Raw genomic sequence first — 16615 nt, 5'->3', positions numbered from 1 at the left:
AAAGAGTTATTGCTGCCACAGGAAAGCAGACAGAAATAACATGATTTTGCTGTTCTGACTTGCATGTTTGAGCATCATGCTAGATTAAAGAAAATATTAAGTATTTCCTATAAGATTTTCCAATGAGCAAAGTAGGAATTAAACTCTGAGCTGTACCATTTCCAATGTAAACTTCAGTTAAATATTACAAATTTCAGTCTCGACTTTTATTCCATCAGTTGTCCTTCATGAAGGAGTTAAAAGCATGCATAATATGCTATTCTACCTAATATTCTATTCTATGTACATAAAATCATGATTCTATGATTATAATACTGAACAGTAATGTTCTATGCACAACAGAAAGCAGCTTCTACTGCATTCCAAATAAACACAAGGACTTTCTTTTTAGCTCATTCATGCCATTTTTCATAGCTGAAATGCATTTGCTCAGCTGAATTCAGTGGTACATACCTACAGTCATAAGCTACCAGTGCATGAAGGCCATTACTGCCTGGAGCAAAACAATCCAACCGTCCTGATACAGACCTTGTTTCAAGGCTTGCCCAGTACATAAGGATTCTCCAGTGAGTACAGACTCAAAATTAGTTGACATCACAAGCTATTACTGTTTCATTAGCGTACTAGTCTTCTAGAATTTCCAGATTTCCATCCACCTAAAATTGGCAAGGTTCCTTTTATTAGACCTCTATACAAGTTTATCAAGATCATGTGGTTGCTTCCACCAGAAGCTTTCTGTAAAGGGACATGAGCGCTGGAATGCAATGACCCACATCTGCCTTAATGTCTATTATCACTGCTTAACAGTGTGTTACCCCTACATATGAAACCTGAAACTACATCTGCCTTTTTAGTATTATACAGCACAGAAGCTTTATTTTCAACTTAAGGTTTACTACCTTCACTATCCTTTGTCATCACTTCTTCCTATTCCGAGTCTAAATTCAGTGCCTTTAGTTTAAGTAGTCCCTTCCTTCCTCAAAATGAAATTCAGTTTGAAACTTTCATGATACAGAAACAAACTAACTTGTGGCAGAAATGGCAAAAAAAAAAAAAAATCCTAGTCCATTCAGACTCGTCAGTCACAAGTTCAATACCTACTTGACTGTTCCATTAATGTTCAAACAGACACAAAAGAACAAGAGTTATCAGATCTAACTCCACAGTCAAATGTTCACCCTTAAAAAAAAAAAAAAAAAAAAAGGAGGGGGGGAGCAGGGAGCGTGGCAAATAAAAACCATTACAAATCAGTGTTTAAGTGCCCTGCACAGGCCCAAGATACAATATGCAATGTCCAAACACTGAGAATAAGACCATGTATTTCAACACCTAAATATAAACTCCCTCCTCCCCTTTTAAACCTTTGCCATTGAGTGATTTGTGGTTTGAATACTTCTATCTGAAGACCATCATATTCTGGATGTGTAAGACAACAGCATTTACAAGATGGTGCAACACAGTTAAACACTTGGTTTTCCCTGGCCTTGTCCTGTCAGCCTACAATTCTTTCCCCGAAGAAAAAGAGAAGATGCTGATTTTTCTACTACTTCCAGATGTTAAGTGGCAATGGCTCTGACAAGAATACCTGAAGCTTGAAAACTTCAGCTACTCTGTACATCTGCATTAAGATGAATCATCCTAAATGCATCTGACTTGGTGAGCAAAGGTGTCATGTCAGACTTTCAGAGTTCTGTGTAGGATGCCCTGACAAACTGGGCGAAGGAGTGTCCTTCATTTAGATCAAAATCAACAGACATGATGTACAAATGAGGAAGTTAAGCTAGTATGTCAATAAAACAGCACAGGAACCTAAAATCTTCCAAGCCCAATAAAAGATCTAATTCTGAGCTGAGCAAGTCATTCACAGACCACGACAAGAGTGCCCACAAAACTGGGTCAGAATTAAAAAAGATTACTGTCCAAGGAGAAACAAATTCTTTCAGTTGATGTTTGAACCACATTAGTATTAAAACATACTCAAAGTCAGAACAGAATTTATGTTACTGAATTTTCAAGAAGCAACCAAGGCAACAAAACCTTTCTAGCTTTTCTAATGAGTAAACACACACACCACAAACTACTGCAATATAGTGGGTAAAGAGGTGAGGACTGTTGACATGTTTTCAGTTCAGCATCCTCCCATGCCAAGTTTCTTGAAAATTCCAATATGTGCACAGATGGGAACAGTTGAAGCTCATCCAAGTCTTGAATTTAGTTTCCTGGACACAAGCAAATGAATGCAAACACAAATAAATAAAAAACCCTACACACAAGTAGCACCTTAACACCTAAAATATACTAATTTTTCTTGCTGTAAAGAAATGTGTCAGGACATAAATGGAGACCAGTATCACTGACAGCAGTCCATTCATACCAAAGATAACCTTGGTCCTGAGGTTAAAAGGAGCTGACAAACATGCCTCAGATTTTCACTCAAGTTTCAGCTATTTGCTTTTCACAGAGACTTTGTGTAATGGTTTATTACTAGCTCTAGGGATATTAGTTTTCTATATACTTTTAACAAAGGGATAACTTTTTGATGAGTTATTTCAGTCCAGTAACAACTTCTTAAGAAGATGGGTGCATTTTTAAATCTGCAAGACCCCTATTCCAGTGCAAATGAGTTCTTTCAAGAACAGCTCAAGCAGTCAAAACACCTCAGTTTTTAAGGAAACTACTTGATGCGATATATCTGCGAGGTTCCACAACCTCCTCAAATGTTGACTGAACTCCTTCAAAGCTTTGAAGAAATACGGCCTCTGTTAGTACCTGATATTACTAAGTGACACTTAACTCTTGGATTTTGATGAGAGTAAATGCATAATTTAATCCAGGACAATAAGCAACATTCTGGGACTAATACGTGAACTATTTTTTAGAGCCACAGTCACAATCCAAGACAAATATCAGCAAGTTTCACATAGAGTTTATGAGCTACCTTTTGGATTAAGGAAGCCTATCTAGTTACCAAAGTAACACGATACACCAGTTTTCCCAGCAGCCATCAAATTCCAGAGAGTCACCATGATTACATTTGCTGTTAGCTAAACCACCCACTACAAAATGCTCGTTTCTCTGGCCTGAATTGGCTAACCATTCAGATGAAAAGACACAACTTCTATGAAGGGGCCCAAAGGAAACACTTTATCCTTTCAGCAGTATCTGAGCCTGCTAAGTTTATAAGCATAATATATCATATTGAGCAATAGACAGCAGGATACAAAGGTTTGGTCACTCATACTTTTAACCACATTCACATTTTTTTATGACTTTGCAGCTAATATGATCTGTTTTTCAGTTTCTTTCACCTAGTTTTACTGCTTGCAGTTCCCAACTACATTCCTTTTCCCCCCCCTTAGTCAGGCCAATATTTCAGTTACTGTTTAATTACTGTTTCATCATTCTTCCCTCCTAAATAGCGCAGAGTATTACATATTTAAAAATGGTTGCTCTAATTTAGAGCCCACAAATGTTAAACAGCAACAAGTTCATGGCATATTGTCCTTCTATGCTCATCTTATTTCCAAGATAGATGAGAAAAGATCTTTCTCTCTTAGGGATATATAAGGAGTTGCTCTAATATTATATGTTCCAATTTCTATGAAATTAGCACGTGCAAAATTTAAGCAGCATAGAATCACTTAAAGTTCTGAGTCAAAGCATAAATGAAGGATAATAAAGTTAAATTAATGCCCAAATTATTAGTGTATCACCAAATACAAGAGGATACCCTTGTGCTTCCCCTTTAGGCATCTAAATCAGAACTGGAACAACCAATAACAGAAATCAGGACATGAGATAAATGACATGAGCCCTGTTTTTTCAGTTCACATCAGCATTTGTCTGCTGTCTAATTCAAAATGGACATCTATGGATACTCATGACAATAGTTTCTCATGACAGAATCTCCCATTTGCTTTTGAAGCCTCCCAGTCTTCTCCTTATAAGCAATATTTTAAAAAAGACTGGTATCATTACAGTAACACAGAAAATATTAGGTGGGGGCGACTATTTCCTGTGTGGTTTGGGTTCATTTCTTGTTCTGGCCATATACAAATGCACATTCTAAACAAAAATAATTTACAAAATTACAAGTATATGAAAGTGTTAACACATCAAGCTGAGAAGAAACCAATTCTCCTTCATTCCAAAGAGCTATTTCATATGATTGGTAAAATCTGAACCCAGTGACTGAATGGTAATGCTGTTATTTTGATTCAGATACAGTTTCATTGGGGGTGACATTCTTCACATAGTCCAGCAAAATATTCAGATTTCATCAAATGCTATCAGAGTCTGTCTTGCCTAATTAGACACTGACAGAAGCGATCTTTGCTAAATATTGAAGGATACAAGCAGATTCTGTCATTCTCCCAATGCCACATCAGCAGAAAGAAAAAAGTGTTCGTCAAGAATCTTTTCCCCCAAAATAGTTGTCAAGTAGTCTGACAAATTAACAGCATGAATTGACAACTATTGATGTCAGTTCTTTTTACTACAAGTAGCCAAAGCAGATTCAGAATATTGTGAATTTTAGCCAGATCCAGAATAATCTCCCATTAAAACCAGGCACATTAGTAGCTTCTTGATCAGTTTCACATGCTTAACATTACAAAAGCCTTCCAAATACAAATGCAAGGCTGGACAGAAAATGTGTAGTACAACGGAATCTGAGGTACAAAGGCATTAAAAGAAATTTGAGAAAGTTAACTCTACTGGCACAGCAAAGAGAAAATACACTCACAGCTAAAATCAGATTGGACTGTAATTTTGCCTCAGATTACAAAAAGTTACTAAAATCTTCTTTCAAAAGCAAAAGAACAGCAAAGGTCAAAGAGCATGATGATTTCAGAACGCAGAGTTCAAGCTAATGTTTTATCTAAGCCCACAATGAAGAAGGACCAAGTAAACATAGTCTCCCAAGCTAGAGCCCACTAAAGACAGTCCAATTATGATTTTATCATTTAAACAACATTTGTTTCTGTCCTATAAAGGAAAACTACTATAAAAGCCCTTCCTTGTGCAAGGTAAACAATGGCTCTGCAAAGTGCACAGTTTCTGAGCTTTCAGGTGCCACAAACAGTTTTTATTGCTCAAATGGGAGCTAAAGACCTACCTGGCAAGGCTTGCAAATGTTTATCTCACCAGGGGGATGTGATGGGGGTGTTTAAAAAAATGAGATCTACCTTTACATATGTCTACATGAACATATATCTTCAGATTAAGCAAACTGCAAACTTCACAGCTGTGAAGAATTTGTTCCTACTACCCACATCCTTGAGTTCTCTTAACATTAATGTTTGTCCTTCAGAGATTCCCACCTAGCACTATTTACCTATAACGAACAAGTAAAAGACTTCCTGCAAACAATGAATACCTGATAGTGCTGTAAAATTTCACTCTCTTGGATATACAAGATGGAAATGGACTTCATGTTGGGAGGGGGGGGGAGCACTATAGATTAGATTGGGCACTGGTACAAACTGAAATTTCACTATCGTGACTGACGATAATTTACAATGGAGATTTACGATATATCCAAGCCATTGCAAGCAGCATGACAGGTTACAGTCATCCAGTAAAGTCATCAGGCTTCTTTCCACTCATGCATTCACATCTGTAAAGCAGCATAAACACAGGTAGGCTACCCGCCTATGAATAGTCTCCATACTTCACTTTCTTGGAGAGTAACTCAAACTAGCTGATCTAAATTGACTACCAAATCTTACAAACAAGCATTTACAACGCATCTCTAAAGAAATCCTGCCCACCTTCTGGCAAGCCTATGTACACACAAGAGGCCAGAGCAGCTGAGTAGAAATCTCCTAGCTCAGTGTAGCTGATAGACTGCTATGGGTACTTGTTTTCCTGTATCCAAAAAAAAAAAAAAAAAAAAAAAATCTTCTGTTTGAACCATTAAAACAGCAATTATACTTTGAGGTTCAAGACAGACAAACTCCTAATCCATGATCACAGTTCAAGATGAAAACTAGCCTTAAATGTGAAAGGAAATATCACAACAGACTGTTGCTGAGCTCACAGCAGGCACACCACCACAACACAAGTTGTATGTTCAAGTGTGGCTAATTAAGGCTAGAGGAAAATGTAGTTGGCTAATTACCAGATTATACTCATGCTCATAACTTCTGCTTATACTTCCGGCCTAGTCCACTCTAATTGCCTAAACCAATGATGATCCAGCAAGTCAGAATTAATAAGAACATGAGAATTACCATTATCCATTCTTGAACTGCCATTTTCATCAGCCAATCTCAGTACATACTTCTCAAGGGAAATCTGAGGAATGCTGGCAGAAACAAGGAGATGCCAAACTTCAGTAACTTGAGAAAAACACAGTAGCAGGCACTATGGTACAATAGCCAGAAGAGAAGAACAGAATGAGTCAGCAACTCTAAGCTGATATTTCTCAAGCATGCTGCTAGTTTTGGCACTGTTGGCAATATCAGACTTAAAAATTATACAGTAATTTGACAAGCTGACATAAAAAGATAAGATACAGGAAAATAAGGCAGGATATTTTGTGCAATAAATTTAAACGACAGCATCTTAACAGGAATTGTCAAGTTAAAGGCAAAAACTTGCTACTCCAATTCTATTTCATTATTTCGATCAAGTACTAGAATTAATCTGGAGGAACTTGCTAGTGTCAGTTCATAAATTCTGGAAAATGGATAAGCCTGACATATTTAAATATGCGTTATCAGGTTGTATATATTCTTCAAGCGGGCTTAGCAGACAGTCTAGCACTCAAGAAAGATGGTTTTTAGACTAGCAAATGTTGGGCAATCATCAGATACTTCAAGGTGACCTCACTTCTCAGAGAAGGAAACTACTTCAAATAGCTAGCATAGGCAATAACAAAGAACAATTTAGTGTAAGAACCTCCCTGTGATAACAGTATTTAAGTAGTTTGGTACAGCATTTTACAGAAAGAATTACATTTGGGATCTTGGATTCCTTAAAATCAGATTTACAGGTAATTGAATAAACCGTAATCACTCCTACCAGGCATCAGACCTTACTCTGGAAAAGCTAATGCCAGGTTTTTAAATTGGGATCATTTCTCTTTAACTGTACTGTAAGTGCATTTGCTCTGGTAGGTCTCACATTTCAGGCAGCAGATCAAGTAAGACTGCAGTTTTATGTACCTTTCCAATTTGTTCCTAGTATTGTTTGGGCAAGTTTTAAACATTTGGCTATAGTATTTCAGCACAAATTAGCCAGAATAACGTAAGGTTTCAATTTGCAGCTTTAACCTTGCCAATGTCCCAACTGCTTTTGCCTTGTATTTGAACTCTGATTTAAATGCTGATTGCAATGGTATTGTTATAATTAGCAGAACAGCTTTGCAGGAACACTGCCTATTAGATAGCAAAAGCATAACAAGATGTGGTTAAACACAAAAAATAATGCCTAAGAACAACCTCTGTACTACTCTGTACCTCCACATACTGTTTGAGGTGATTATATTTGCGTATGCATTCAGATATGTTGGTTAAAGGAATTTAAATAGTGAGCTCTGTTTATTCTGCCAAAGTGTTTATAGTTTTGGATTTATTAACTGTCACTCCTCCCATCCACCTCTTATTCTTTCCCAATTTTTTGGCTTCAAATGATTCTGTTTTGGCACATTCAGTAATGCAACATTTCACTTCTCTAGAAAACTCCACAGCTAGAAAAGTAACACAAAACCCTAGGAAGCTTACCTGGTCTCCAGTTTCACTACCAACGCAAAACAGCCACAGTTTACTCAAAGCCAACTGAACCTCAGCCCAGTTCCAAGTAAGCAGGGGCAAATTCAGGCATTCATATCAAATTCAGACAGGGCTTGGTGCACAGAAAGTCTGCTTAGACAGTACTTCAACAGCAGAACCAAGTGCCCAAATTCCTGGTAAGATATGCTCCAAAGACATGAGGACAGACATAAAAAGGAAGAGAACTGCCATCAAAAGAATTAGGAATTATGCATATGCTTGCATGCATCCAGAAAGAACATATACAGATTTTCATTTCTGATACCGGGTTAGTAAAAGGAAAAATATTAAAGAACTGACGTGGGAAAAAGATTTCTTAACAGCTATTTGATGTAGGAAGGGATCAGAAGAGCTCCTTCTGCCAAAAGGATCATCAAGAAAAACTGGGTGGAAAACAGCATGTCTTTTCAGAAAACAGTCTTTTGCCACAACACTTAATTAGCTCAATGTCCTGAGAGGATGCACAAACCACTCAAAACCTTCAGTGGAACTCCAATATATTAAACATAGCTATCTACCTTATTATGCGAAACATAATACACAGAAGGGTTGCCTGTTTGCAAACTGATTCTCTAAGATTTTTATCTCCCTCTGAAGTAAGATCAGGATTGCACTCACCTGAATCTCTGAGCTAAGTCTCCATCAGGAACCATATTAAATACCAAAAACATTCAGTAGCAGCTTTCCACATTTTTCATAGTGTCCAACATTATGCACAGTGCAAGGACCCCTCTTCTTAAATTCATTGAATGAATTAAGAATTTCTCAGACATCCAAAAGACACCCAGCCTTTTGAAAGAATGTGATTATGAAGCCAAGAGGAATTAACAGAATGACATCCTCCCTGAAAACATAGTATAATATGTACTTTGTTTCCCCACTTGTAAGGTGAAATGAAAGGCACACGACCCAAATGAATCTTTCTGTGTTCAAGAAATGTCACTTAATATATTCCCATGTAGAGCAGTGATAAATGTTTTCTGATATAAAGCTCAAATTTTGCTGGAAAATAGATTTTTCTACATAGACAGCCAAGATACCACTAATTTTCTATACCTCTGAGTATGAAAGCCAGGGACAAAAGTGTCTATCGTTCTTAGACACAGAAAATAAGAGTGCAAAATGACTGCTCAAGAGATTTCACATATTGATAAAGCTCAAGCTGTCTTTCCACAGTTCATTAAAAATGTTGCAAAAGTAGCTGCTTGTTCCATTATTCACTGTAGTCTTCTGAAATGACTTTTAATATCTTAAGTGTCAAAGAATGGTATGGCTGAACACTCTCTATTCCTACTTTCCTCCATTAGATATTAATTACGTATTAATTCACTTGCAATTTGTAGATTAAAGCAATGCAGTACTAGTAGTCAAATTCCAGTGGTTTTGAAAGTCACTTGAAAGTTATTTTCTTAAGAAATTATTAGAAGAGTACAGCAAATGCATGGACTTTTGCTATTATTACACGAATTGAGGCTAACTTGTCTTAGAAAACCTTATCCAAGTATGCTCCAGTTTCAGCTACTTGAATAGCTGGTATTTCTATAATTAAAGAAAACTTGAATGAATACCTGTACTTCTATATTTAGAATGGTAGAAGTATTATTGAGAGCTCCTAAATTCATAAAACTTGCCACCAGCTGTAATTCTTAGCTCCAAGGGGGGGGGGGGGGGGGGGGGGTGTTTTGGTTGAGGGTTTTTTGGAGGAGGGGCAAGGAGGTGGTGTTGGGTTTTGGTGGGTTGGGGAAATTGTTTGTTTGGTTTTTGTCTGGGTTTTAGTGCTTTTGTTGGTTTTGTTCTGTTGGTTTGGTTTGGGGTTTTGTTTGGTGTTTTGTGGTTTGGTTTGGGGGTGGTTTTTTTGGTTGTTGGGGTTTTAGGGTGGGGGGTTTTTTTTGGTGGTGGTATTTTTTTCAAGGACTTCAGCAGAATGAAAACCAGTACTGAAAGAAGGCTAGTTCCACCTTCACAGCCATCTTTTTCTCTGGAACTTATCACGGTGCCAAGGGAAGATGACAGACAGCAGAAATTCCATAGCGTAGACCAGCACTCACTAATATACCATCCGCTTCAAGAAGCTTTGGTGGCAGGGACCCACCATAAAAGGATGCTGAGGACCACAGCAACACAACCTGAACAACCTTAGCCAGGTATCATCTTGCACAGCGTATAAAATAAGTCTTACATGAGTAATTAAAGCATTACATATTTGAAAAATGCTACATTGTCACATAATTTCCCCCATATGGGATTTAATGGAGGGAATTGTTCCTAATGAACCTAATTATTCCAGCCAGGCTATAGGGCCTGCTTCTCTCAGAATCATAGAATCATTTAAGTTGGAAAAGACCCTTAAGATCATCAATCCAACCATTAACCTAACACTACCAAGTCCACCAGAACTACTAAAAAGTACAAATAAAACAGAAAGGAGGACACAGTTATAAGAATAGGGCACTATTTCTAGTACACACCTAAACTTGAGAAGAAATACCTCTTCTGTTGAGATGCATATAAACAGGTTCTGCCAAAACAAATGCACTTGATCTCCACAATAAACATACATCTCAGAGCTAATGGGTGAAAAGCTTGTTCTATTAATTAGTCCGATTTCTAAACATGGTCTTTTTAAAGTTTAAGGTACATGAACATCATATGAGGAAGCCAGACTCAAGAATTCTCAGAGTACTGCAGAAGGAAAAACAAAGTTAAATACTTACTTTTTGAAGGGTCCTAAAAGTCAACATCACTAAAAGCAGATATAATTTTAACCTCTGCAGAATACAGCAACTAGCTTCACTGTATTTCCACAAAATTCAAAACAAACATTTAAGAGGATATATTCAGAGGTATTTCAGCACTGAGCCCCTCTGCTAAAAGTGTTTTGCTTCAGGCCTAATCCTTCAATTTGACTTTATAAAACTAAGAAATAAATTAGAACTCATACATGGAACTCATACACAAGCTCTCAATTTAAATCTGCCTCTGGATTACCACTTAACAGCGACATACATGAAGTGCAAACAGTATTGATTTTTTATTTGAAAAACAGTCAAGTTAATATGAAGCATCCAGCCTCAACATAACATTCCACGCTCTGCAGGTAAGTGTTAGAAGAAAGCTCCCTGATCAAGGTAAGCCCATAGAAAAACATTCAGTCTAATCTTCTAAATCAAGTTTTAGACAATAATATTCCAGCTGAGACTGTGTCTAGCAAATTGCGTTTAAATGGCCCACAAAAATCCATTTAGTCTTTCACTTGCCAGAAGAGCAATGGGGGGTAGCAAAAACTCATGTGTTCTCAAGTTTCTAACTGTAATTGATTGATGGGGTAAAGAATTGCAGACAATGTCTGAGACTGGAAAAGAAGAGGCAGTGTGTATTCAAAGCTAAAGAAAGTTGTATCCTCAGAAGAGGAGACAGTGTGGAGGCATGAGCATGCATGCACACCCACAGTCTACCATGCTTCCTCCTGAGCCAAGCCGTAGCCAAACAAACAGTCTCTACAGCATACTCTGATTTACAGAGAGGACCAAACATCTATTTTTTGCCACTTGGCCTTCACTGAAGTATAGTGGTGGTAAAAGCCACAATGAGAGCAACTGGACTTCAGTTTCTGCACCAGTACAGCCTCACCTTTGCATCCCTCTCAGGTGTATCACTGGTATCTCACGTTTGAATTTAGGAAGTTGCATGGTCTACCAGCTACTGTCTGCATTCCTCTACACAACAGAAATGGAGTAGTAGTTACCTCTCCAATGCATCACTGAGTGAAGCTGGTTTGGCTAAGGATATTAACACATACTCTCTGTTTTTCACTGGTAGAGGATGCGCAGTTCACCAAGGGAATATTTAATAGCATGACAAGCATTTTGTCTCTGAAACATAAAATCTCCTTCCACAACTTACAGATGCTCATAATCCATAACGTGAGGAAGGGTACCATATATTGGCCATAACTGCATCTCCATCAAGAGATTTAACTGATGTTGCCTTAACAGCGTATCTAGGACTGGAACACCATATAAGCCATTTCAAGAAGCTTGTTACCCCTTTCTTGTACCCATCCTATAGAGAAACATCACAGCACTGAAACTTGACAAATATAGTGGTTGCAGTAGGCAAGACTAAGAGTGTGGTTCATTCGATTCTTCCAACTGATGGCAAGATAACACCTGCCGTCAGATACTTCCTGAGATGGTTTGGTCTTTCAAGCAAGAGTCCTGCTTGACACTTTTTGCAGTCCTTGGGAATCCATACCTGCCTAAGCAGTACTTTACATGACTGCTTCTCTGCTGTAGAGTACCACAGAGCCTGTAGCAATCAGTCCCACAGATTTTCTTTCTAGTTGTTTCAAGGCATTTCATTGATTGAACTTCAACAAGTGTTGTGTCAACTGTCTAACAGAAACAGAAGAGAAGACATGCTGTGCAGAACTGGAAAGAATTAGGTCTGTTTGCAAAGCTGGAAAACAGGAGCCATGAAAGGCCTTCAGCCTCAAGCACAAATTCTACACTCTTGTTGTGGTTTAACCACCCAGGACAACTCTTCACAGAGCTGGGCACTCAGGAATTCAGCTGCCAACAGAAATTCAAGGGATGCAAAGAAGCTGTCTGCAACTTGTTCAGTTAAGATCATTTCACATAACAATGAGGGTGAAGAGTTCACCTGCAGTGTTTCATAGTCCTTCGCACTCCATACCTAGGGCGCATACATCTCACCACACACATGTGGCTCATTCATAGGACAACATACAGTGCTATGAATTTACAATACAGGGCTAAAGCAAAAGGGCAGAGTTGGAGTGGTCTGTCCCTGTGATAAACCAGTCTCATGGTGAAGAGCAAGATACATTTACCAGTCTCTGGGGTGGGCAGGTACTACTGTATCATGACAAGCAAATACTAGAGTATGGAGTGCTATAAAGGTAAATTTAACTAACAGTTATAAAATGTTATGTAAACACCCCTGTGAAAAGACATAACTGCCACTGCTTGTACAGCATCTAACACAACCAGGCTCCTGTTCTTAGCTGGTCCCTAGACACTACTCTATAACTGAACAGTATAAAAGCATTCAGTCTTGTAAGCACAGAACTCCACTTGTCTTGCTTGCAGAAGGCATGAGTCTTTCTGTTCCGCTGAATCCTCCTACAGCATAAGTGTACTGCACATGGGGAAAAGAGGCAGCATTAGTAAAAAATCCAGACACAGGGGTTAATAAATGTGCCTTCCAGTAACAGCACTGGTTTCAACAGTCCCTGTTTTTCCCCAACACCACTTCCATGTCTCTGCTTTCACTTGCCATCATGGAACTCTCATGCTTCCTGGTTATGACATTCAAAATATCTGCCAGATTATACAGGAATCAACATTAAGTCAGTTTAATATAACTGATCCACATTAGTAACTCCTCAGCAGAAAAACTTGGTAGGAAAGTAGCAGCAGCAGCACAGGCTGAGGAAAAGACTACTTCTGGTGTTGTCAAAATAAGTGTCAAATCACACTCTTCCAGGGCACAGAAAAACTAGGTTCACATCTGAAATCACCTCCAGATATGGAGTACACAACACCACCGCCCTGAACTCTTTCTGAATCTGCAGGAGAACTCATAAAAACATATCTTTACTACAGCATCTGCTGGCCTGCATTTAAGCCTCCCTCACTAATGAATTAATCAGCTGCAAACCAGTGGTGAAGATTTTGGGGTCAACATTGGTATTCACTGGCTCTACAATGGGCTAGATTAAGAACATAAATCTTAGATATTAGTAAAGGATTATTTTGCATTGTCTGATTTGAAAATAAAGAAAAAAACATGCTTTACTGACTGAAATAAAACAGCAATTTAAAGCAATTGTTAAGTACTGACTTCAGAGTTTCCACTATTCCTCTGTGGTTTCTTTTTTTTTTTTTCTCCCCAGCTGTCATATGGAGAAGTTAAAATGCTTTTATACAGTTCCTACATTTACTTTATGTCTTGGCAATTCACTTCCTTCAGGTACCTCAAAACTTTTGAATCTAAGGCTTAGAGAAACATGAAGTCCACTATTCCACTTAACTTTATTAATGATTTATTCATTTATTGTTAAATTTATTGCCTGGACTGAAAGCAGAGATTCTAAACCAGTATCTCTCATCATTCATAGGTGCCAGATCCTCATTCCTGATATGGGATTATGCATGCCTAACAATAAACTCTTGTGATTTATATGGTCATTTATTACTTGCATGAACTGCTTTTACTGTACAGATTCTACAGTCGTAGTCAGACTTGCCAAACTAGAACTATTCAAAGTCTATGATTTCTTTTAACCATAAGAAATAAAGCCAGACTGAGAGGAATCTGAGCTTGTAACTTAATTTGTAATGACAGAAGTGTAAGGAATCAGAATTATTATTTGATAATTACCAAGTACAACCGATTTATTATGAAAAAGATGAGCGGAAATGCTAGTTAAGGCACATAAATTTATTGTTTAAAAAAATACTTTCTGTTTACATCAATAAACTACATATATATTTAATGATTTCCTCTCAGCCTTCGAAGACACTCTTGTAAAAACTAGGGCCAATACACTTTCATTTAACAGAGCACATCTACTCACATATAAGGTGGCAGCAGGGAAGGATCAGCATTTCTCTGTTCATAGGCCAGTTAGTACAACATTGTATTAATACTGACACATAAGACACCTCCTTCCCCTAGACATTAAAAATCTAGTCCTGGATGATCACATACTCCAGTAACTGTAGGTGAGGTGTGTTGATCTAATTAAATCCTTGTCAGCTCTTTATGTCCACAGCTACGCTTTTGAAAACTTGGCAAAAACCCCTCACATTCTCATGGCATTGATAGTATGAAAATAAGAGGCTGAGATTTAACCTAGAATGTATGCCAAAAAGCTTCCATTAAGTATATTCTTCAAAATAAGTTCAAAATCGGATCACATCAAATCTTAAGTATAAAAGCCTTTGCTGAAAAAGTAGCATGCAAAATTACTCAAAACCCTCTTTTTTTGTTTTCCTGCAGAAGTATCCTAAACCCTTTGTCACAAGTTTAAATCAGAAACTACAGCAGGTAGGAGTGGAAACTGTATACAGGAAGAACTGGTTTTTAATTTCTAATACACAGAAGGAACAAGGAGGAGGGGTTCCTTTTCTGAAAATTGCTAGGATTATGCTGGGGGGCCTGACCTGGGTAATGAGTACCAGCTGCCTACCTTCACTGGTAGCTGCATTCTTCTGGGCTTTGGTGGGTGTGTGATCTGTACTTGAACTCACGTCGGATGAGATGCTTGAGCTGCCTTTGCCTGCAAAGGGAGAAAGAGGTGGAAAGGGTGGGAGGGAGAGAGAAAAAACATGAGTATCAACAGCGAAATAGAAAGAACTTCCATATCAGAACGTGGAACCATTCCAGGAAGCTTTAAACTGAGTTTAAAGCAGCTGATGTTCATTTTGTACACACTGGGGTGGGAGTTAACTGCATTATAACTTACAGCATGTGTATCTCTACGTGTACTAAGGCTGCAAACAGCCTCCTGTGTCACAGGGACTCTCATTATGTATTTGCTAAGCTCCATTGTAAATGAAAAGTTTGTGATTAACAACATTAGGAGAACTTTCTTGATCAGTTTTCTCAAATACCTCTAACATAGATCAGCACAAATGCGCACTGACCCTCACCAGCATGAGGGGTTAAATTCAAAATGTGGTGAATGAGTTGACTTCTGTTTTATGTGTTCACATCATGTATTCAAGTCACTTGGTCATGTGAAAATGAAAGCAAGGTATCTGCTGTGTCCTCCTACACCATGCTCACTGCTTGATGTAATACAGAATTTTAAAACTAACTTCTACAGTTGCTGTTCTTCACCTTTCATTTTTTAACTGTAAATCAGAACCAATGGATGCTTCTTCTCATTTTCTTTAAGACCTTTTCCTGCATTTCCTACATCAATGCCCTCAGACCTATATGCGAGATGTCAAACCAGGTACAGGTTACCAACAGAAGAAATCCAAATACAAAGAAAAAATTAACTGAGATAGTTACCACAGAAGAACAGAGGGGGCTAAAACAAACTACCTTTTTGTTTACCTGTGAGGATCTAAAAATGAGTCACTTCTGTTTCCCTTCGCTCACTCTACTCAATCTCAGTAACTACTAACTAGGAATACATTCTGCTCTGCAGCAGAAACCAGACCAACCACCCAATCAGCAATACGTGAGATAATTCTAGAGAGAGGAAAGGTAATGAATACTGTTACATTTTAAGAAGTTATCTATCCCCACAAACACTGCATCAGTGAAGCCTTTAAGAGCTATGTTAGGTTTTGAACCAAAATTAGGCTGTACGCAGAAAGCTAGCTGACACCATGTTTCTGTCACTCGAATAACCCTATAATCATAGGAATGTTAGCAAGAGACTTTTCTGATCTGTTATTTCAATCAAGCATTCCTTGGGGTTCTGGGTTACAGTATGCCTGGTTTCCATAACATTTAGATGTAAGGAGGAGGTCTGCTTTTTAAAGGTGCCACAACAGAACAAGGATTTAAGTTTTAATGGGAAACGACTGGAGAATGTGCAAACGTAGGTTGCTTCACAACCAAGGTACTGCCACTTAATCCGTCAGCCAGCCCTAGAGAATCACTCTCCACATAAAGTTGCTTAAGTTAACATGCTCAGATTTGAGAGATGATTGTGGAGTGAAAGGATATTAAAAAGGCCAGAAGGAAGTAAAAAATAAATGGCTAAGGCTAGTAGTTGGGTGGGGTGAAGAGGAAAAAAGTATACTTTCAGTGATTCACTAACTGCTTTTTACATTCCTTTATGAAGTTAAGCAAAC

At 38.0% G+C, this 16615-nt stretch overlaps 1 protein-coding gene across 3 annotated transcripts in view; it reads right to left on the bottom strand.

Annotated features, from left to right (window-relative positions):
• The window catches only part of FBXL7 (F-box and leucine rich repeat protein 7), a 191173-nt gene that overhangs the window by 130105 nt on the left and 44453 nt on the right, over positions 1 to 16615 (bottom strand). For 2 of the 3 annotated variants that reach the window (XM_069808887.1, XM_069808888.1), the window contains one exon: positions 14992 to 15081. In XM_069808887.1, coding sequence (XP_069664988.1) covers positions 14992 to 15081 — 90 coding nt within the window. Of the gene's footprint in view, positions 1 to 14965; positions 15082 to 16615 lie in introns of those variants that run through there. The other variant, XM_069808889.1, reaches the window with a different exon arrangement.

The sequence above is a fragment of the Haliaeetus albicilla genome, chromosome 21 (genome assembly GCF_947461875.1).
Source record: "Haliaeetus albicilla chromosome 21, bHalAlb1.1, whole genome shotgun sequence".
NCBI classification, from domain to species: Eukaryota; Metazoa; Chordata; class Aves; order Accipitriformes; family Accipitridae; genus Haliaeetus; species Haliaeetus albicilla.
Note: the sequence above shows the minus strand (reverse complement) of the source record. Positions and strands in the feature narration are given on the sequence as shown.